Source organism: Mirounga leonina, unplaced genomic scaffold, assembly GCF_011800145.1.
Source record: "Mirounga leonina isolate KUSES-001 unplaced genomic scaffold, KU_Mleo_1.0 Mir_108, whole genome shotgun sequence".
In the NCBI taxonomy this organism is placed as follows: Eukaryota; Metazoa; Chordata; class Mammalia; order Carnivora; family Phocidae; genus Mirounga; species Mirounga leonina.
Window position 1 is genome coordinate 1,324,560 of NW_023270237.1, and position 23,982 is coordinate 1,348,541.

Sequence of the window (23,982 nt, forward strand, 5' to 3'; positions counted from 1 at the left end):
CAGACTAACCCAAAGGGCTTGAGAACAAGCCATGGGGCTCTGAGGCCAAAACCGCTCAGAACTGGTCCAACGTGGACAGTTCTGCCAAAACTGAGCTGTCTGCATCTCTGATGTTGCTGACTCTAAGACCATCGGGTTATTATTTTATTTTTTAAGGAAAAAGTAAATAATGCTGCTTATCAAACTATCACAACATTGATTTTAAGGAGCACCCTGGTTTCAGCAGTATTAAAATTGAGGGAATATGTGAATCATAGGATTGATAAAAAATGGTCAGTTGTACAGCGTGTAGTCCTCACACCTCACACTGGCGACAGGCGCCCTCGCCATGACCAGGTCTCCTCTCGCCGCACCCACTCCCACCTCAGGTTCTGCCCAAGTCCTAGCTGAAAGGGAGGCTGGAAAAGCAAGTACTGGCATTTCAGTTTGTATGGTGGGAAAAAAACAGATCCTGCTTTTTTCCCTCCTATGGGAAAATTTTCAAGCACAAAAACAGAGTTCAGATGCTGGGCAGCCAAAAAAGAATGACAAATATCCCCAATAGGGAGATTTCAAAGAAACTCCCTCTTATGGTAAAAGTTCAGTGTCCTCTGCGGTTAGAATTCAGAAACTGAGAAAAATGTTTGAGAAGCATCAGAAGAGGAAAACTCCTTAGGATGGAAGCCAAGGCCCTTACAATCCAGCCCTACAAACTGTTCCAGTCTAGTTTCCAACACCCCACCCTACGCATACCCTGAGTCCAGGGATGACTAAGTAGGTGGCAGCTCTTCAACCGCTGTCATTCGCACTCACATCTCCACTCATGGTGTTTCTCTCCAATTAGAAAACCTCTCCCCGCCCCCACCGTGATTTTTCTGGACTTAAATAACTCCCACTTCACAGCTTGAACCAAAACTCACCTCTTCGTGAGAACTCTTCAGACAGCCCCTCTTGGTGATCGCTTAGCACATTATCCATCTCTCCATTGTGAAAGGAAAATTCCTGCACAAAGACTGCGTATTGCTTGCTAAAGCAAGGGCGAGCTGCACATCGGCAGACAGTCTCCTTGAGCAAAGCGGACAGCGCTGATCCTGTACAGGGCTGGGAGACCCTCTGAGCTCGGGGGCTGGGAGATGTCCAGAGCTGGCATGTTTAGGCAGCCGCCGACCTCCAGCTGCAGAAGCAGAGCTGCAGTGAGGGTGTTGCCGGCTGGCTGACCTGCAGAAGCGTGTCCCTGGAGTTAGGCTGCTCCTGACGTCTGGCTCTACAACCATGCGTGCTGGGCGTGGGGTCTGCTGTCGCCGATGGGCTGGCTGATGGCAGCGTGAATGACTGCTGCCTCAGCCATGGCTGAGGTTCTGAGGCTTCTTGGTAACCACACAACTGGTTTCACTCTCACAACTGGGACAATATTAATATATGTTAATGATACGATATGGGTATGATAACCACACTAATAGCTAGCATTCTAACATTTACTGAGCTCTTACTATGTACCAGGCATTACAGTAAGTATTTTACAAGGATTATCACGCTTAATCCTTAGAACAACCTTACGGATGGGCGCTATTTTCCCTCATTTCACTGCTGGGGAATGTCGGAGCCCCACCAAGATCCAGGCACAAAGCGAATGGCAGCCGAGGCCTGGCTTCTACCCAGCACACGGTGAGGACTCTGCTGGGTGTTGCTGTCGCCGTCACCCCAAAGACAGCACACTCACCCTGAGAACAGGCACCGGGTCTCCCTTCTTTGTGCCCATGGCTACACTGACTGAATCAGGGCCTCTCGTTCACAGGCACCCCCAATGTCTCTTCTCAGAAAGAGAGAGTGCGCCTGAATCCTTTAGTCGTTCAAAACCTGATCCGAAGGCCAATAAGCTCTGTATCTTGCCATCCAGCCATGGCCAAAGTCGACGATGAAACCAACACCCTGCACAAACTGTCAACGACACCCGGCATCCACAATGGTAAGAAAGCAAGGCTTAAGAGAATACATTCCACCTGGTTTCTGACTACTTTGTAGCTGATTCTCCATCCTTGATGCAACTACCACGCCTAAAAGTTGGTCATCGACTTGCCTCATCTCCCCCAAGGCGACAATGTTCCAGAAGCCTAAAACCCTCACAAGAAGTACCAGCGGCAGAAAACCAGCAGCTGGTTATTTTGCCACTTGCTGCTCACATGCATAGACCCAATCAAGACTGCCCCAATCGTGGGGGAAGTCGGAGGGGGAGACGACCCATGAGAGACGATGGACTCTGAGAAACAAACTGAGGGTTGCTGGAGTGGGGGTGGGGTGGGAGGGATGGGGTGGCTGGGTGATAAGACACTGGGGAGGGTATGTGCTATGGTGAGCACTGTGAATTGTGCAAGACTGTTGAATCACAGATCTGTACCTCTGAAACAAATAATGCAATATATGTTAAGAAAAAAAAAATAAAAAGAAGATAGCCGGAGGGGAAGAATGAAGGGGGAAAAATCGAAGGGGCAGATGAACCCGAGAGACAATGGACTCTGAGAAACAAACTGTGGGTTCTAGAGGGGAGGGGGGTGGGAGGACGGGTTACCCTGGTGATGGGTATTAAAGAGGGCACGTTCTGCATGGAGCACTGGGTGTTATGCACAAACAATGAATCACGGAACACTACATCAAAAACTAATGATGTAATGTATGGTGGTTAACATAACAATAAAAATTAAAAAGAAAGAAAGAAAGAAAGAAAGAAAGAAAGAAAGAAAGAAAGAAAGAAAGAAAGAAAGAAAGAAAGAAAGAAAGAAAGAAAGAAAGAAGCATCACAATGTGCTATGGTGAGCGCTGTGAATTGTGTAAGACTGTTGAATCACAGACCTGTACCTCTGAAACAAATAATACATTATATGTTAAAAAAAAAAAAGAAAGAAAGAAAGAAGAAGATAGCAGGAAGGGAAAAATGAAGGGGGGGAAGTCGGATGGGGAGACGACCCATGAGAGACGATGGACTGAGAAACAAACTGAGGGTTGCTGGAGTGGTGGGGGGTGAGAGGGATGGAGCGGCTGGGTGATAGACACTGGGAGGGTATGTGCTATGGTGAGCACTATGAATTGTGCAAGACTGTTGAATCACAGATCTGTACCTCTGAAACAAATAATGCAATATATGTTAAGAAAAAAAAAAGAAGAAGAAGATAGCAAGAGGGGAAGAATGAAGGGGGGGGAAATCGGAGGGGGAGACGAACCATGAGAGATGATGGACTCTGAAAAACAAACTGAGGGTTCTAGAGGGGAGGGGGGTGGGAGGATGGGTCAGTCTGGTGATGGGTATTGGGGAGGGCACGTTCTGCATGGGGCACTGGGTGTTATGCACAAACAATGAATCATGGAACACTGCGTCAAAAACTAATGATGTAATGTATGGTGGTTAACATAACAATAAAAAATTAAAAAAAAAATAAAAGACTGCCCCAATCACTACTCCTAAGAAAAGCACTCCCGTACCATCTGAAAAAAATTAAGTTATATGAAACATACCAAACCACATCCAAACCACAGCACTCAGCCGACAAAGGCCCTGACATTATTGGCAAAGATATATCATTAAAATATCTGTTTCCCTCCCGTCACTCCTCAGCATGTGCAGTAAGAAGTCCCTCTGCAATTTATTCCTTTATTTAAAATTATCCCAACAACTGAGAGGACGGTTTGGTCCTTTTTTCTCCTGAGCCCAGCCAGGCCTTATCCTCCAAGGCCCTAGACACATTCACAATCTGTGATAATCTTTCTGGTGTGTGTATTAAGGTACCCACATATCCATCTCCAAATCAACAGAAAGCATAAATCAATTTTTAATACAACTGTAAGAAGAAGTAATACTCAGAAATACCATTCAGTTAGTCATTCAATTTGTGTGGCCTTGAGTAATTTACTGAACTTCTCTGCAAAAAGGAATAAGAGAACCAGCACCTCTTAGGGTGGTTGTGACAATTAAATGAATATTACACACGGCACTCAAGACAAAGCTGTGTACATGGTCACTGCACTTAATACGGTGTTGTATTCTTGGGGCACCTGGGGGGCTCCGTTGGTTAAGCATCTGCCTTGGGCTCAGGTCGTGATCCCAGGGTCCTGAGATTGAGCCCCACATCAGACTCTCTGCTTAGCAGGGGAGCCTGCTTCTCCCTCTCCCTCTGCCCCTGCTCGTGCTCTCTCTCCTGCTCACTCTCTCTCTCAAATAAATAAATAAAATCTTTTAAAAAAATATGGTGTTGTATTCTTGAAAGCTGCTGAGAGTAGATCATACGACTTCTCACCGCACCCCCCCAAACACACACAGTTAACTGTGAGGTGAGGTAATTATCTTGATCATGGCAATCATTCTATACCATATATGTACATCAAATCATCACATTGTGCACTTTAAATGTATACAACTTTATTTGTCAATTGATTCCTCACTAAAGTTAAAAAAAAAAAAAAAAAAGACAAGGCCGTGCATGGTCATTACCACGGAAGCAATTACTACAGCTCTCTGGCTATGACCCACAAAGTCCGAACTGGGGAAATAGCCATACTACTAACAAGGAGAGGACACCTGGGAGAGATATTCTGGGCTTGAGGATGAAAGCCTTCAACTCATCCACTAGCCGTACCTAAAGATGCAAATAGGACTGGCATGGTGCTAACCAACCACAGGCATAGAGAACACTTTAGTGTGCATTCAGACACTTTCAATTATCCAAACATTTTGTGTAATGAACTGCTTGACCTCCTGCTTCGCTCCACCTCTAGAAGAGGCCATCTGATGCTTGGCCTGTGTTAAGGTTCAGTACTCCCAAGATCTAGGCCTGTCCTGTCCTCTGCCAAAGGAAAGGAGAGGCAGCCCAGGTAACACAGAAATAGATCTGTCTTGCTTTTAGTCTGCGTTGGTCCAGTCCCCAAGCCCCCACTCTGTGCCCCCTGTAGTAGCAGATCTCAAGCGTCCTGTATCCACACATGTCTCTGCCCTGCCAGTCTTCTTAAGGCCCCATGTCCTCCCGGACTCTTGCCAGGTCCTCCAGAGTATGGGGGAGCTACCCAATACACAGTCTAACTTCAGGAAGCCCCTTGTACTAGTTCCTACAGCTATTAAAACAAATTACCATATCTTGGTACCTTAAAACAACAGAAATTTATTCCCTCACAGTTGTAGAGGGCAGAAGTTCAAAACCAAGTATCAGCAGGGCCACACTCTCTCTAAGGCTCTAGGGAAGAATCCTTCCTTGCCTTTTCCAGGTCCAAGTGGCTCCTGGCAGTCATTGGTTGTGGTAGTCTGACTCCAATCTATGTCTCAGTCTTCACATGTCCTTCTTCCCTGCATGTCCCTCTGTGTCCACTCCTTTTCTCACAAGGACACCACTCATTGGCTTTAGGGCCCACCCAAAACCCACGAGATCACATCCAAATTTTTACCTCCCTTCCATCGGCAAAGACCATATTTCCAAATAAGGTCACATTCTGAGGTTCCAAGTGAACATGAATTTTGAAAAGACACTATTCAACCCAGTACAAAATTCAGTTTAACAAGAGGAGAAATATAGGCCCCCTCAGGGACACACAGCCCAGCAACACTGATGAAAGACCACGTTACTGAGCCTAGTTTGGCAAATCAAGCAAAACTGATGAATGGTTTTGCCTAGGAAGGGATATTAGTGAAACTAACAGTTTGAGAAGCAAACAAAAAGGCCAGGTCAGTGTGCATAAGGCAGGGCATCTCTGAAATAGAATGTAGGTTCCAAAATCACTAAAGCTGAAAAGTTGACATTCAAGTCATCCACTTTGAAATAAGGAGACAGAAGATAATATGTATGTATGTCAAAGACACATTTTTAGTCTTATTTGCAATGGATAAACCTCCTTGTAAAGAATATAACATTAAAAGTTTCCGAGATAAATCATATTTAGCAATTAGCTCACAAATAAATAAGAGGAAGCCAAAACAAATGAACTTAGCAACAAAATGTCTTCAGTTACAGCACTGCGATCAGACACTGTAATAAATTCTAGATGTGTTGTTTTGGAAATTTTAACCAAATAATAAAAATTTCAACAACAGGGAAATAAAATAATGCTCAAATATGCTTGCAGCTACTGCATTTACTGGTTTAAAACAATTTTTAAAAATAGCTTCTGCAAAAATTTTCACTATTTTATGAAGTAGAATTTTATCCTCTTTGCCCAGAGATTAGATCCCTGTCTCTTTTCCAGTGTGACCTCCCTGCTTCCGCCTCATCTGATGCCTACTTCAAGCCTGCCCTGGTTTCTGCATAGAGTTAACTACCTCCTGGGGAACTGTCTTTCTGGGCTCCTCACTTGCCACTAACCCAGGAGACCCCAAGGTCACACTGGCTACAACAGAGCTCACCAGACTCCCACCCTGTACATGGCCCAGGAAAGGCTCTAACATCTAGATGCTGGTTCTTCCAGACGCCTTGCCATGTTAGGAACCAATCACTGAGTTCCCATCCTGCTTTTTAGCACAAGGTGGAAGTGGGATAGTTAGAGATTTAATAGGGAATTATATTTTCTTTTTTCTCTGTTTCCATCTTGACGTTTCACATTATGTAGAAAAAGTTACAGCTGTCAAAGTCTTTATTAGTTACTAGTAAAACAATAAACAATATTTTAAAAGGAACCCTAAATCATTCATATTTTCCTGTATTTTATTTAGAGCTAAACTAACTCAGCCTTCTGTTCAATCCTTTTGTCCTTCAGGGAGAGCAATATCCAGGTCTTCAGAGGACCAGGCTCTCTGGTTCCTAAATCAAGTGTCCGTTTCAGTTTGTGGCAATGGTGAGGGAGAAAATGACAGAAGGAAGAGGTGGGAGGGAATCTCACTGTCCTGTGGATCCACATGATTTTCCTCTGGTGGCTTTTAAGTCTAATAGGTCACATATTTAGTACAGTTAGTGTTTACTAGATTAAAACTCACAAAAAATTGGGGCGCCAATTTGTGTCTTTAACACACATACAGTTGGTTGAGCATCTGACTTCTGATTTTGGCTCAGGTCATGATCTCCATCGTGAGATCAAGCCCCATGTCCGGCTCCGTGCTGGGTGTGGGGAGTCTGCTTGGGATTCTCTCTGTCCCTCTCCCTCTGTTCCTCCACACGCCCTCTCTCTCTCTCACTGTCTCTCTCTGCCCCTACCCACTTGTGCACTCTCTGTCTCTTAAAAACAAAACAAACAAACAAATAAAAAACAAACAAAAAAACCCCACTAAAATCCAACCACACTCCCACCACACTGAGGTCCTGATTAAAAGAGCTTTAAACTTCAACAGTATTCCTTTGGTTACTGAATGTTATTTACAGCTGAAAAGCCTAGAAATCTAACGCTGGGATGATCTTTCCTATTGGTAATGTCCCTGGCACATGGCAATATTACCAAGCTAAGCAATCATAATATTGTATTTCAAAGTGTTAATGAACAAAAGAAGCAGAGCCGAACATCTTTGTTTCTGAAAAAAAAAAAAAAAAAAAAAAATCTCCTAATTGTGGCTACAACTGATTGAACGGTGAGAGTTACAGAGGGCTCAGCTATAAAAAAATGATTCATAACAAAACCAAGCTGGGCTTTGTTGGGTGGGAAGGCAAAGTTCCATCATGACTCAAAGACCACCAGTGACCTGGGTCTGGAGGCAACCACATAATAAAATAATGCTCAAAATAGTAAAGCCATCCTTGTGTAGCCTCAGCCTAGAGCTGCAGTTTTCAAGGTAGCCATTCCCTGTCTGGCCACTTATTTCCAGTAGGAGTAATGCTCAACATATGACACTCTTGTTGTCTGTGTCTTCCATTAGTAATATTGTTTTTGATCATTTTAACACAGAACCTGGCTCATCAAAGTCAGCCTTTCTGTTCACTTGATAACAGCCACTGTTCATGGCAAGTAGGGTCCAGTGGGATAAATGGTCTGCAGACTTCAAGGGCAGATTTTCAAACTTTTTTGCCCTTCTATCCAATTTTTAAGAGTTTATCATCCCTAGAGAGTGGACTGCTTTTTCCAGGGTGTTTCATGCTGTTTGGATGTTAAAGATATAAAATAATTACTACAGTTTGACTCCTAGACCTAGAGAAGTTGCTGACTTCCCTTCCTTTGCCTTCTTTTCCTACTCTAGAAGGATTGAAGTTAAAAAAAAATCCTGATGTGTCAGGCTACGGGCACAACTGGTTACTTTTACCTTTGGAGGAGAAGGTAAGTGAGGTCAGATGTTCATGCCATTCATTCTTGATACAGTGGCCAAATTTAGTAAATAAAAACACATCATATCCAGTTAAATTTGAATGCCAAACAATAAATAATTTGCAGCATGAATGTGTCCCACTTTTTTTTTGCTTGCACAGAACTCCCATTCCTATTCAAAACAGTATCTACATGGGACATACTTAAACTACAAAATTATTCCTTGTTTGTCTGAAATTCAAATTTAGCCGGGCATCCCATATTTTATCTGGCAGCTACATCTCTTGCAAAATATGGAACCTAAAATTGTAGGCTTGAGGTTGATATGTTATGTCTCAGTCCCAAAGTGATATTTAACCATGTTTGATAAAGTTTGGATTGGCAATTCTTAGTTACCCGAAATGTCAGTTCATTATGTTTCTGCTATCCAGACTTCCCAGCTTTGCTTCCAAGCTCCAAAATAGGCTGTGTAAGTCGCTGCTAAGCTGTGTTCTTTGCCTAAAGAACACCCTGCTCTTGAATAAATATCATCAAGTACATGAAGATGTGAATTTGCATATCTGTGTGTATGCAGAAACTCAGTTCCCACATCTGACAATATCCAAATTGTCAAATCTACTTTCTATAGGAAGTATTATTTTTGGATGAGATTTTAAAATGCCTCTTAATCACAGCACCACGGGTTTAGCTGGCATAACCCAAAGTCACTACAATCTTCTGGCAAGAGTAAAACCACAATTATTCCTAAATAAAATAATAAAATTAGTGAACTCTGAAGTTTCATTTGGCTGGCAATAGAGGGAAAAAAAAAACCAGGAACTAAACCTGCTTTTTTCCTGACAATAATGAAGCAGGTATTTAACTGAAGGGGTACTTGTAGAAATTCCAATTTCTGCTCAAAACAATAACAGTATGTATCTCCTTTGGTGATACTTCATTAGCCTAATTAATGTTCTTTTTCTTCTTCTAGTCCTTTACATTAATAATAATACTTCAGTACTGTAAAGGACTAGAAGAGAAAAAGACCAATTAACTTCTTCTTGCTTGAGGTTATATGCTAGTTTGAGTAGAAGATGTGGAAGTCATTAGTGCTGCTGGCCAATAATTCATTAACGTATGTTAGCAGCATTGTACTTCTTAGTCCCTTGTATTATGCAACTATAGTTATGGGAGAAGCGCATGACCAGCTCTGGCCAATTACTAAAGAATGTAAATACTATATGTTGATTCAGGCCTGAAGCTTCTAATTATTGGTGCAGAAACCCTCCAAAGCTCTCTGACTTTGAAACCAGCAACGTTCAAGACTGACACTGCTCAATTATTCTGGGTCTTTAATTGATTGCCATGATCAGACACTTTCTAGTGACCAATGAGGACATGTAACATGCAAGAAATGCACTTTTGTTTTAACTACCATGTATTTTTGTTTAAACTGCTAAGGTTTTGAGTTATTTGTTATTGCAGCATAGCACAGCCTGGCCTAACTCAGGAGAAATGCAATTTTTGAGGTTTTAGTGCATATCCAGCCAAATGAGTCTTTAAAACATTCTATACACAATTTTTAGCCCCCTGAAACTTGTTGAATGTTTAAGGTTATGTCATCATCACTCTTAATTCTCAACAAACTCTTAAGGTAGGTACAAAATACCCTCTTTTCTTTATAGATGGAAAACAGACACTTAAAGAGCTGGTAAGTAAATGCTTAAAATCATAGAGAGAGTAAGTGGCTGAGAAGGAACTTGAACCCATAATCATGTGGACCTATAGACCATGCTTTTCACTACCTCACTATACTATGATTCAAGTAATTAGCCCTGGGATTTATTAAAAGAAATTTCTGCGTAGTAGAGGAACAAGACTCAGAACCCCATAGAGAGGTAACAGGTGCCAATAGGGACAAAGATGTCCCATGGATGTTACTCTTCTTTCCATGAATTGGTAGGTCTTGACTCTGGGCTGAATTTATAAGGCTATATAATGTTGGAAGCCATCTTTGGAACAACGTCATGGAAAATCGGAAGTTCTTTAATTCAGAATTTATGCAAAAGATGCAGAGGAAGAGGCATAACAAGACAATTTTAAGAGCCATTCTGTGTGGAAGCCATCTGCATATCTGTTAAATATTCCAGGAAGCTTATAAGTAGAGATCAGTTCTTGCCATTCTCTGTTGCTACACTCAGAAGAACCAACACCATCAATACCTTCTTCATTTTTTAAGATTTCTTCTGTAACTTCATCATAGGTGGAATATTAATTAGATAATGGGGACCCGAGTACTATAATGCCAAACTTTCAAATTTCCCATTGCCTGTAAACTTGTCTCAAACCAGTTATGTTGTTTTGAACACAAACTCCATCTGGGTGACATTTCTTTTTAATTTTTGAGATTTAATGCCCAGTCAAACAAATCACATCACTTAATTTCAAGATTCCTTCATGACAGTAGTTAAGCAGAATATATTTGTATATTTTTTTTAAAAAAGGAAAAGTTATTTTACAAATATTCCAGGTTCCCTCCTAAAAATATGTTTTTTTATCAGCTTAGTCATTTAACAACAGATCAGTTATTAATTCAAAGAGGCGTATCAGAATCTGATACACCGTGAGAAACCAGGAACCCAAACATCAACTTAGACAGCCTCACTTTGAAAGACACTGAATTTCTCAGATTTCCGTCCTCCCTGAATCTCAACCATTTTACTATTGGAGAAGTGAAGGGGGACTTGGAAAACAAACCCAAAGGAACACTTTTCTTTCTGACTAGTAAAAAATATTCCAAAAAATCCATAGCAGGAATTGAAGTAAAACCTCTACAATGCACCTGCAAAACCATATAAGAGAAATAATGCAACACAAACTCCTATGTCAAAACAATTATCTAAGGCCAGTTGTTAGAAGCACAATGAATTCATCCTTTTAACACACTCCAAAAAGCAAGCCCTCAAAGGCATATTCAGAACTTAAATGTCTTCCTATCACTGAAAAGCAAGTGAAATTCTATTTGAAGTTCATTTTAGCTTTCTGGTGCTCTCAATTTCAAAGTCAATCAGCTGTACTGGTTTTCTTGCTTTACAGTTTGCACTTGCTTGTGGTTCAATAACACATTAAGAAAAATGTACATAAAGTAGACCTATAATTAGAAACAGAATCTTAGTTCCTTGGCGGGCAGGCGCGGTGAATGACCCAGAATTAACTATTGTCTTTTAATTTAGAGTCTAACACAGAAAGAATTAGACCTAGACTTTCCAAAAATAGAAATATAGTAAATACTTCATAGTTAGGCTATTTTGCCTGAAAAGTGTTTAGGGGTTTTCATTTTCATAGAAAAATTAAAATGCAAATTTCACAGTCAGACCTGGATTCCTTTCCAGCCTCTTAACACATCTACTGGAGCCAAACAGAGGAAACCTAATGCTGATGTACACCAGACGGAACAGCTGGTCTCCCCAAGGAAGTGGATTAGCAGCGTGATTGCAGTACACAGCTCACTGCAGAAAAGCTCTCTATATAGCCTCTTAGTTTTTGTCTTCTGCTAAAATAGACACCAGAGGGGAGGACAGAAGGTTGGTGCATCGCCTGATGTCAGCTGGTAGGGAGTGAAGATGGTAAGACTTTATCTACCAATGCTAAATCTAAATGCCCTCTGGATAGTTATGAGGTCCAATACAGGAAGTTGGTTCTGTTAGTCAAGTCTAATCATCCCCAAATCAGGTTATTAGGGATTAATACTATAGTAATATAGAATTCTTTTTAATTTTTCACAAAATATTACAATATACATAATCTATTGCCTTTTTTAAAACTGGATATGTTATTTTTTAATCACTAGGGGAATGTCAATAAATGGATTTTCTTAGTTAAATAGTGGGTTTATACATTTTTATTGAGTAATCAGGAAAGTGTGAATATAAGAAATTACTGTGAAACAGGGGCACCTGGGTGGCTCAGTCATTAAGCGTCTGCCTTTGGCCTGGGTCATGATCCCGGGGTCCTGGCATCGAGCCCCGCATTGGGCTCCCTGCTCTGCAGGAGGCCTGCTTCTCCCTCTCCCACTCCCCCTGCTTGTGTTCCCTCTCTCGCTGTGTCTCTCTCTGTCAAATAAATAAATAAAATCTTTAAAAAAAAAGAAATGAATGTGAAACAAATAGTTCTAGAAAAAGGTAGATATTATACCAAGAACAGGAAAGACTGATCAAGACCGGCGGTCACACATAATAAACAGAAAGTATGTGTGGAAGGAGTCTCACAGTAAATCAAGCCCAAAGTTTTCCAAGATGACAAATTACCCAGATATTCTAAAGGGGAGAGATGAAATCTCTAGAGGTCGCTATTAGTCATAATGAGATATAATAAAGCACACTTAAAATTTTATTGCGATATAAATGACATATAACATTACATTAGCTTCAAGTGTACAACATAATGATTCAATATATGTATATATTGTGAAATGATCACCACAATGTCAAGTTAACATCCATCACCATACATAGTTACAATTTTTTTTCTTGTGATGAAAACTTTTAAGACCTACTCTCTTAGCCACATTCATAGTAACCACGCTGTATACTACATCCCTAGGACTTACTTTTCTGTCTGTAAGTCTATATCTTTTGACTACCTACACCCATTTCATCTACCTTCCATATTTTGTGTAATATATCACAAAATATTACAACAAATATAATCTATTGCCTTCAGTAAATTCTCCTCCCTAGAAAGAGTAATAAACTGCTTTGATAAAGAAATTCTGCTTTAACACAAACTCACAAGTCCTATTTTATCTTCAAGTTAATCATATCAAAGCTTCAATAAAACCTGACCTTTTAGGAGACAAATCATTGAATGGTTCCTATCCAAGCCATTCTTTTTTTATAGCCCAGCATCTAAGGAAGAAAGGGATAAAGAAGCAGCAAAGAGGGCGCCTGGGTGGCTCAGTCGTTAAGCGTCTGCCTTTGGCTCAGGTCATGATCCCAGGGTCCTGGGATCGAGTCCCACATCGGGCTCCCTGCTCAGCGGGAAACCTGCTTCTCCCTCTCCCACTCCCCCTGCTTGTGTTCCCTCTCTCACTGTGTCTCTCTCTGTCAAATAAATAAAATCTTTAAAAAAAAAAAAAAAAAGCAGCAAAGAAAACTGCAATTGATCTTGGTTCAAATAAACAGTCTCCTTATTTCTAATATCTTAACTTCCTTGAGGACATTCTTGCATTGTCTTCCCAATTCCTGGACTTTTATTGGATCAGCAAATATACTTAAAGCCTTCTTCTTTTAAATCACTCATATGTAGTGGGTGCAAAATTAATTAATCACTCATACATGCACACAAAACCTCAGATTCTGCTACTTCTCACAGGGCTCCTCAGAGAAATGGCAAGACCAGGAGGAAAGTTGCTCAGAGTGAGATTTGAATCTGATCCTCCAAAAGTAAAATTTCTGAATCTGATTTTGGGATTGATCAGAAAGGTATGAAAGATCAAAACTTTCAACAGCTATCATCTGGCGCCTTCTCCCTTACCCATATCTCCATTCCCAACCTGGTTAGGATCAGATTGAAGATCCACTCTGGGTGCTGAATACAAACTTTGTGACAAGAGAACCCAGAATGGCAATAGCTAAATGTTTACAATGGTTCTGTTCAGTTTCAAAGAGGGTTATTTTTAAGTCATAAATGTTGTGCCCACAGAGTCTTCACAGGTGCTTTTAGGGAATGATGATCAGAGCAAACCAGTCAGAACTGTGTCTTGATGGTGACAAGAAGTATTGAGCAGGATTTGAAGCATAAGCTTCAGTGCCCCCAAATAAGTCCAGCTTTACAAACAGAACCGCTGTCTCTCCCACAGGGTATGGTAAATCAGCTGATTGTTACATTTACCCTGTGATTGAAACTCTTATGAAATAGCTCTATCAACGTCTATATTTGTTCAAGTCCTCGTGGCATTTTGCCTGATGATGTTAGACAACAACACTATAGTATTATCAGGGATAATTATGGTTATTACTTAAAACGCTGACTTGTTCACAGCTTTAAGTCTTCCACTTGAATCTAGCAACACCCAGGCTAGTGTTTTTCAATCAGACGTGTACATCAGACTTTCCTATGGAGTTTAATAAAAATGCAGATGAGTAGGACATATACCAGACTTAATGAATATTTGACTTTCCATTCTTGGCATGTTCTTATATCTCTAGGTTTTTTTTCCCTCTGTAAAAATTACATTCATCTATTTTTGTAAAATCAGAAGTAAACTCCCTGACTTCTTTAAAAATAGACTTACTCGTTATCCTTTGAAACATTCTGTCTAATTTGGGGGCAATGATTTTATTATCTTGTTTTGCCTGTCACATCTATTCATTATTCTTATTATGAGCTCTCATCAGACTTTTCACATTTGAAAATGATTCGTAAATTGATCACAAGCAGTTTCAGTTTCTGTCATCTATACATGCTTGTTTTCCTTAGATGCTTGCCTGCAGGTGCTACGACCAGCTTCAAGCCAGAGTTTTCAACAAAGAATACTTTCCACAGTCCCAGATGCTTCAAACCATTGACATTTTCAAGGACAGACTCTTGGGTACAGGAATCTGATGACACCAAAGTTATAAAACTTCCGTCAAGACAGCTTTATGCTCCTGCTAACCCAAGACAATAGGAACAAAAATTAATTGCATAAGACTGAATGGACTGAGAAGGGAAATTTTACTGTAGTTATTTGTTTAGAATATTGTTATTTTAATGTTCTATTTACTGGATCTATAAGAAAGTCCTTTCTCTACTTCACCTCACAATTTAGTAGATTCTTGTATTAACTATATTTTATTATTTTCTGTATTCTTGAAGCTCTGGCCTCTAGAGCCCCACTTACTGGGAAGTAAATTCTCCCAGGGCTAGCCAATTCTTAGAACATAAATGACTTGCCCAGGAGAGAACCTTTCACATGCAAACTAACCAATCCAGAGTCCATACTTGGAACCAATTTTTCTATCTGGCTCATACACTCTGGAAGGCAATATTCCTCTGCCCTACTCATCTGAACCAGGTACCAAAGAGTCCCTATACCTCAAGTTCTACTGAAATGAATCAAACTAGTCAATCCTAAGACTGCTTTCCCCTGCCTCACCTTGCCTTTCCCATAGAAACCACATAAAGGCTCCTGCCTTGCTTTCCACCTGTCCCTTTTGCTTCCTGACTAACCCTGGTGCTTTCCCTCCGTGGCCCTGCACAGTATGGCATGCTCCCTTTCCTCTTGAGAACTAGGAGTAGGAATCTTTTCAAATGGCAGTAACCTTCTCATCTACTGGCCTCACCATACGTGAATAATAATAATAATAATAATAATAATGCTATACTTTATAAACCGCTCCATTTACGTAAACTGAAATGAAACATTTAAAAGTGTTATCTGAGTCTCACTGGCCCCAGAGTTCAGAAACTCACCCTGCATCCTTACTTTTCATTGCAATGGGGTTATTTCATATATTCAATAATAATCTGTCTTCCTTTTTACCAGAATAAAATGGAAAAATCTGTTATGCAACCAGTATCTTGCCTGGAATGCCACCTTGAGAAGGACTTTCACTGCATCATGTAGAACAGACCACTTTGAAGGAACGAACGAATATGGGTTTACTTATGCAGCCAGTGCCTACAGAGGCCTCCTAGGATAACTGGTCTGCTACCTGTCTTACAGGGTCCAACCTTACAGGTGGTAAAGATGATCACTTTCTGGCAAGCTAGAAACCTAATGTTATTTTGGGGACCTCAAGAAGAGAGGAATATATCCAAATGCATAGGTACTGCGGCTGAAATATAGTGGAGAGAGTTTCTTGAACTTAGCTCCTTGCCTTGGGATTGCAAATAATAGAGGCATTGAAAGTCCAATCTGAGATTCCTCATGAAAACTCCCAGAGAAAAGTTAATATTGTAATTATTCAATAGTGAATGGTTTTAGATTTTGCAAAGCATGCTTAAGAAGGACTATATGGTAAATTAACACTCTTGCTATGCCTAGGTAAATACTCAGGCCAAACCTAATGAGACTAGCCTTAATTTGTGATTAAGAATAATCTTTCTTTGAGATTCTTATGATCACAAGGGGGAGGAGGAGAATGTAAAGAAAAACTATAAATGACTGAAATTTAGTGGATGTCCTGGCTAACTCATCCATCTGAATAATCTTTGCTTTTGTCTTTCTATGACTAGGCTATTTTACAAGGCTGTAGACATAGAAGTGAACTTGTAGATATTGATGGCAATGCAAATAATTCCTCATGTCCAAGGGAAAGTAATTGATTATCACCAGTGGATACTATAAGTTTTACCAATTTTGTGTCCATTTGTAAATTTATTTCTGTCTTCCTTGTCAGACTACAAATATGTGATACTTTGCATTCTCTTTTGAACTGGTTGTAATACCTTACTGATTCCTTCATTAATTAATAATTTAAATCTAATCTTTGATACATCTTTATTTCATATCTGTAGGAGAGTCATGATTATATTCTTTTAAATGTAACTTTTCACAACTGAATAAGATCACACTTACATTTCACACACAAAAAAGGTGATACAATTATCTATACACCTCTCTTAACCAGTTTTGAATTACTCAACATATAATACTGAGTGACTACCAAATGCTACAAAACTAAAGATAGACAAGAAGGACTGAATCACTGACCTTAAGAAACTTGCATCCTATGGAGCTAACATTTACCCAAACTTTGTCTAGCTTCTGTGGTCAATATCACAAAGCTTTAAGGCAGAAAAAAAAAAAAAAAATACACTTACAAAATTCTCCCCAAAGTAATCTTTTCTAAATAAGTAATTACTGGCTAAAAGCACAATATATCAGTAAAGGAAAAAAATTCCAAAGTGAAACCATGGGTTTTATATAAAAATTAAGGTGTGCGTAGTATAAGGGATTAGGTAAATCACTAGATTTATAGTTGGAAGATCTGCGTACCCCTTCTTAGAAACACTGTGCTTTTATGGAAAAGACCTTCCACTCAAATTCTTCCAAATCTGTTCAAAGAGGTTATGTAATCCCTCTAATCCTTAGTTTTTCCATTTTCAAAAAAAGATAATAATACCCATTCCATGGGATTGTGGTAAAACGTGGTACATGCCTGGAACACAGTAAATACTTGAATACATGTTAGCTGATTTTATTAATAATATTATTTATAGAGTATTTATAGATTCAGTTCTTGCTCAATACTAAACCAATGTTAATTCTCTCTCCCAAAGAAAATAGGAAGAATGAAATGTGTTTCATATTTCTCCCAAATATGGAAGACCTAAAATATTATTATCAAAGTTCCCTTCGTCACTGGAGGGGGGGAATCTCATTGTGTGGATAGAGATGTTAGGAATGAACTGGAAATTTTACCTGCAGTCCAGGAGTCCAATGCTGTACTATAAGCAAAGATAATACAAGCATATCTCTCCCCAGAAATCTTCCTGTGTGTGTGTGTGAGCAATGGATTGGAGTTACAGGCCCCATTTAGCACCTTATTACAACTGACAACTGTGTAATTTCTGAGAGCCAGGCTATAGGATAACAAGAAAGAAGGCACTCTAGGAGACATGGTTGGTCACCCAATGCAAAAAGTGTCACAGGTGACCCTTAGCAGGAGATTCAAGATCAGAGCCTCCCTGAGACCTGTCAGACTCTGGGGGAAGCCCTTTGGGTACCTGTATCCTCCCCAACACCATACTCCTAATCAGATTAAGTGCTGAGTGCATTCAGTAATAGGCAGGGTCTCAAGTTTATCATAACTCAAATAGTATTTTCCATTCACTTCTGTCTGAAACTCAACTCAGTTTAAAATAATTACAACACAGCTTTATGAATGCAGAGGACACTTTCAATTTATTGCAAAATTAACTGACTAAATAAGAGGTCCTAATGCCAAAGAAGAAATGAGACAAAAATCACAAGACAAATAAGAAAATGACAAGGTCAAATAAAGTGTTCAGCCAAAGTTGTTCTAACAGGAAGATTACCTGGTGCCCACTTGCTATATAGGACTGGACTTAAAGTTATAAAATTAATCTGTTACACGTAGAACCTCCCACATTATTTTTAAGGTTTAAATGTTAACAAAAAAGCAGTTTACATTAATGAAGCACCCATGTCCCCAAAACTGCATTAGGTGCATTACAAGTATAATCTCATTAACCTCCTAGTAAAATAAAAGGGGATTATATTCATTTAATCTTTTTTTTAAAAAGCGTCATAAATTATTTAAGGAGTTTTCTAAGATTTAAAAACATCACATTCTTTGCTACATCCCTTTACAACTAGAGAAAGTTTTCTAAAAAATTAGAAAATATGAATGTACTACCCAAATCAAGTTGAAAAAAAATTGCTTCATTCATTCATTTAAATACTTAATTGACCTCAAAGAACCTGATACCACACACCACACACACACACACACACACACACACAGAGGCACATGCGCACTTGAATATTTACCCAAGTCTTCTAAAGGGCAGGCTAAGGTGAGTGGATCCGGGTAAACTAGGGATTTTTGATTTGCTAAGAAGAAATCAAGTTTGGGGCAAGAGCTACATGACCTGGGTAAGTGAAGATGGCTGGAGCTCCTCCTCCACTCTCCCCTGCAAGAATGCAGCAGCTCGGGGCACCTGGGTGGCTCAGTCGTTAAGTGTCTGTCTGCCTTCGGCTCAGGTCATGATCCCGGGGTCCTGGGATGGAGCCCCACATCGGGCTCCCTGCTCCGCGGGAGGCCTGCTTCTCCCTCTCCCACTCCCCCTCCTTGTGTTCCCTCTCTCGCTGTGTCTCTCTCTGTCAAATAAATAAAATCTTTAAAAAAAAAAAGAATGCAGCAGCTCCTCTGAACCATTATCAAAGCCCAGGCTTTAAGGGGTCCGTTGGAAAGGGCGCTAAATTACCAGCCCGCTGAGCACACTGCGCTGGGAGTGCCCTCCGTGCGTGCCAGGCCCGCGGCAGGCGCACTGACCCGTCTGGCTCACTAACCACCTTCTGCAGAATAACGCGCTCACACCGCCCGCCAGAGCGGTGCCCTCGCGGGAGAAGCGCCCATTCGGCAGAGGCCGGAGGTGGTAGAGCCCGCTACCTGACTTTCTCCGTGGCTCCTCCCGCTCTCCGCCTTGAGCAGGGTCTTGGGCTTCCGGGACTTGAAGTTGCCCATGCTGGGTCGCAGCACGCCGTCCACCAGCGCCGTCTGCTCTACATGCTGCGGCGGCGCGCGCCACGGCGGCGGCGCGGGCTCCTCTAGGAGAGCCCCGGCGTCGGGGTAGTTCTCTTTATTGTCTTCATCTCTAAAACAGGAAAGACCCAATTTAGAAAGCACCCAAAAAAGTAATAAGCTGCTGCGGGAAAGCGGGGCTGGCACACTCATTGCTGCTCTATTTATATGGTAACTAGCAAAATGTTTGGGGTGGACTTGGTTTCACAGGAACAAGAACCTAAGAAATGTGAATTTCACTGTTTAGATCATTCCACGTTCCCTTCTAATCTTTCCTAGTGGATACATACTTCTTTTTTGCAGTTGTAACTTTGTGCATACTATCAGATTTTTTTTTAATTTTTCACTTCAAGATGCTTTCATGTATGTATTTTTTTTTCTCTGACAAAAATGTGAGAATCAGATTAGAGATTGTCAGCCCGGTTTTATAGATTAAGACTCTAGAACTCAGGGGCACCTGGGTGGGTCAGGTCATGATCTCAGGGTCAGGAGATCAAGTTCCAGGACAGCTGCGAGCAGGGTGTGGAGCCTGCTTAGGATTCTCTCTTACCCCTACCCCTCTCTCTAAAAAAGACAAAAAAAGGGAAGGAAGGAAGGAAGGAAGGAAGGAAGGAAGGGAGGGAGGGAGGGAGGGAGGGAGGGAGGAAGGAAGGAAGGAAGGAAGGAAGGAAGGAAGGAAGGAAGGAAGGAAGGAAGGAAGGAAGGAAGGAGAAAAGAAAAGAGAAAAAACTCTAAAACTCAAAGATTAAATGAAGTGCCTGAGAAGGGCTCATTCACCCAGAGACCTGGAGTGGTAGGTAGGTCTTCAGTCTCCCCTGCATATATGTACTTGATTCAAGGCATGATACTTCCTCCTCACTGGCATGTTTAGAATCATCTCCCTACAATTTTCAAAGGCCTCTAGAAGTTTAACAGGGTCTATTTTGATAGGAAACATGCTACTCGGGTAAAATATAAAACAAGGGCGTTTTACCCAACCAAACCATCTGAACAACACCTTCAGTGCACACTCAAAGATCCTTGTCCAGGTCCCATCAGTGTGGAATTGCTGGAGGTGACTAAATCGGCTGGTGTCACCTTCACACATTTAGTGCTGGAATGGCACTTTTAATTTTCACTAACCAAGCAAATTCATACAATATAACTCTACTGTTTCAATTTCCTCAGAAGTAGTGACATAACACTTTTATCTGAAGCCATTGGTCCCTTTTAAATCTAGATGCATTTATTTTCTTATTTTGCTAAGAATTCAGGGATATAACCAAATGGGTGTTCTCTTTATACAATTAAAATTGTCATCCTTAATCCACTGGCAATCATTTGGTACTAGATCATGTAATTCTCTAGGGGGAGACCACTTCCCCTCGGTGGCGTTTTTCCCTCCTGCTCCCGAATCCGAGCATTCATAAAAGACTTTGGCAAGGTCAGATAGAAAGCAATTTCTTGTAGCTCAAGGACACAAAAAGCCAAGAGACAAGACTAGCAAAGAAAGGATTTCTATGCCCACTGTTCAAGATGCCTTTTCACAAATAAAACAGATTAAAGTCACTAAACTGATATCAGGAGGATGAACTCCAGTTAGCCTCTGGGAAAAGATCAAAGCAAACATCAGGATAGGAATTCTGGAGAATGACCAGGGTGCAGTTGGGCAAGGTGTGGAAATAAAACTATGTGAAATAGTTAATTTTAAGCCTCAAGACAAACTTCATAATGTCTGGTAAAGGAGAACCCAACGAGTGAAATAATTCTTCAATATTAATAACTGAAAAAAATGAAACCGAAAGTCTGTGCCAGTGACACTGGTTAATATTTTCCCTTAAAATCAATTATATTTTATGATTTTATTTATTTATTTATTTTTAGAGAGAGAGAGAGAGAGAGAGAGGGCAGGGGAAGGAGAGAGGGGGAGGGAGAAAAGGAGGGGGAAAGAATCTCAAGCTGACTTGGCGCTGAGCGTGAAGCCTGACGAGGGCCTCTATCTAACCACCCTGAGATCACGACCCTGAGATCACGACCTGAGCTGAAACCAAGAGTCGGATACTCAACCGACAGAGCCACCCAGGCCCCAAGATCAATTACAATTTTAAAAATTCTAAGCCACTAATGGATTTGGAAACCAATATCAAACCATAAGTTGGAACTGTACTGGTTCATGTGAAATGCATTTCTCTCACTGGAAACAATGTTCATCCACGTACTTTATGCTCCTAGGTGAGAAACAAAAGGGAGAACAGCTGTCTTTATAGGAAACCTAAACGTTCCTCATTCAAGGAGGATTCTAGAACACTAAGATAAGAAAGAAAAAGTCGTGTTTCAAAACTAAAATGACTCTTCTGATAGACACATTCCTAAAACAATACCTGGACTTCATTTTTATATATTTTCAAGGTGCCAAAGTTTTATAAAAGTCATCTCAATTACCTCCTTGACTTGAAAAGCAAGGAAGGTGGGGTATGAGGGAGCAAAAAACATCTTTCTCTCATTACACAAATACCTAAATACAAATAGTAATCTTTAGAAATATATTTCTAACCTGTTACTGGTTTCTCAGAATCTCCAAAGCAGGAAAGTACGAGTTATGTAATTTATGCCACTACTTAGTGGAATCAATCATAACTGAGAATGAGTCTAAAAGATCCTCCTGCATATTAGTTGTGTAGCCTGGGCCACAGCACATCACCTCTCTGACCCTCATCCATAAGATGGATATCTCTCTACCTTGCAGAGATAATACAGTCCCTGTGAAATGCCTACCATAGAAAGCTGGCTCAAGGCCACAGCTCAATAAATGAGAGGTATTGTTACTTTCATGGGGCTTTAGCCAAGTGGTTATTTGCAAAGAAAAGACTGAGGGTTCTTTTTAGTCTCTCCAATACCTCCAGGATAAATTCCAAACTCCTTAGTGAGGTACACAAACCCTTTGAAATCAGGTCTTTGTTTATCTCCGGAGCTTTAGTTCTTACCACTCTTGGCCTCCTCACTCCCAAAGGCTCTCAAGCTTCCCACCATGCTGAACTGTCTGCTATTCCTACAACTCTATTTTCTCTACCCTCTGTTGGCTTTCCAGTAAGTTGCTCCCTCTGCTCGGTAGCATCATCTTTTTCTTAGCCTCATATCCCCCCACCACACACACACAAACATACACATAAAGTCATGTGCTACTGTAATTTTCTTCAGGAATCCATCCCAGAAACCTCTCTGGGCTATTTGGTCCTTCTAAATGAATTCTCTGTCTACCTCTCGTAAAATATCCCTTAATGCACTGCAGCAGCATCATCTACATTGACTGGTTTCTGGCACACAAAATAGGCCTTCAACAATTGTTTGTTATCCAACAAATGAACTTGAGAGTCAGAGAGACCTGAGCCCAAATTCAGTCCCATAGTAGCTATGTTAGTTTGGATGAGCTATAATCCTTCTGAGCCTCAGTTTCCCCACCTCCAGGATGAGGAGGGAAACATCAGCTTCCTTTCAGTTGCTTAGATTAAATAATAAAATGTATGCAAAAATGCTCTGAACAAAGCAAATGTGGAAGAAGTGGTTAACTATGAAGGTTTTGCCATATCATGAACTCCTTGATGACCAAGACCATACTCCAAACACTCAACGACATGCTTGGTAAATAAATCTATAACCTCTTCCATAGGGTCTATGATGGGAACATTGAGATGGGATAATCAATACTGAATTCAGTAGACATTTACTGCGCAATCCCCATATAAAAGGCACTGTCCTGGGTACTAAGGGGAATATCCCAAAATGGACATGACAAAACTTCCTTAAGAACTGATATTTTATTACAAGAACTTAGACACAAGAACCGGCAATTATAATTCAAAGAAAAGACTAAAGACCCCAGACCTACATGGTTTCTGTCCTTCATAATTAAGAACCAAGCAATAGTTGGTCATACCTGATACTGGAGCAATCAGTCTGGTCTTCATGTAGGGAGACTGTGTCTTCGTCACACCTGGAGAGAAGGAACAAATCCACATCAGTTCCAACTGTCGGCAGCAGCAGAAGCAGCAAGAGTCTAGAATTAGATTAGCACCGTAAACTAAAAAATGGAACAACCCTCACCACTCTCTTTCAAACTAGCCCCAATTCCCAGCATGTCTACCGGATAATGATACCAGTGTTGTCATATCATGTGATCTTCAAAGCTCAGAACCAGACGTAATACTCTTTTTTCATGCACTGCTCTGCATCACCTAAACTAACAAGATCTTGGCAAGGACCCAGCTGTTCAAAGCATTTGAGGGGACATCTAACACCATTGGTGGGTTATCCTTGGCTCAAAAGAGACTCCCCCTTTTGCCTCTTGAAATGTCCTCTGCCTCAGGCAGTCCCAAACCACACCAGCTCCCAATTGGCTTCCTCCATCGACCTCCAGACTTTCTCAATTCCCTTCTTCATCACAAAACTTCTGGAATAACCCAGTGAAAAATTTGTGGCTCTTCTATATTGAAACATCTCCAGAGTTCCACACTGCCTGGGGGAATGCATAGTAGGACCATTCTCTCCCTCAAGTGTGGGAGGGAGCCTTTGTTCCTTTTCTCAGCCATTCCCACCC

The 23,982-nt window shown here is 40.8% G+C and overlaps 1 protein-coding gene across 5 annotated transcripts in view; it reads right to left on the bottom strand.

Moving 5' to 3' along the window:
- Positions 1 to 23,982, bottom strand: part of LOC118019443 (protein FAM13C) — a 152,069-nt gene that overhangs the window by 122,254 nt on the left and 5,833 nt on the right. For all 5 annotated transcript variants that reach the window (XM_035018645.1, XM_035018636.1, XM_035018629.1 and 2 more), the window contains 2 exons: positions 23,323 to 23,379; positions 19,278 to 19,482 (listed from right to left, as the gene is read on the bottom strand). In XM_035018645.1, the coding sequence (XP_034874536.1) occupies positions 19,278 to 19,352 (75 nt within the window). In that variant the 5' untranslated portion in view covers positions 19,353 to 19,482; positions 23,323 to 23,379. The remainder of the gene's footprint in view (positions 1 to 19,277; positions 19,483 to 23,322; positions 23,380 to 23,982) is intronic.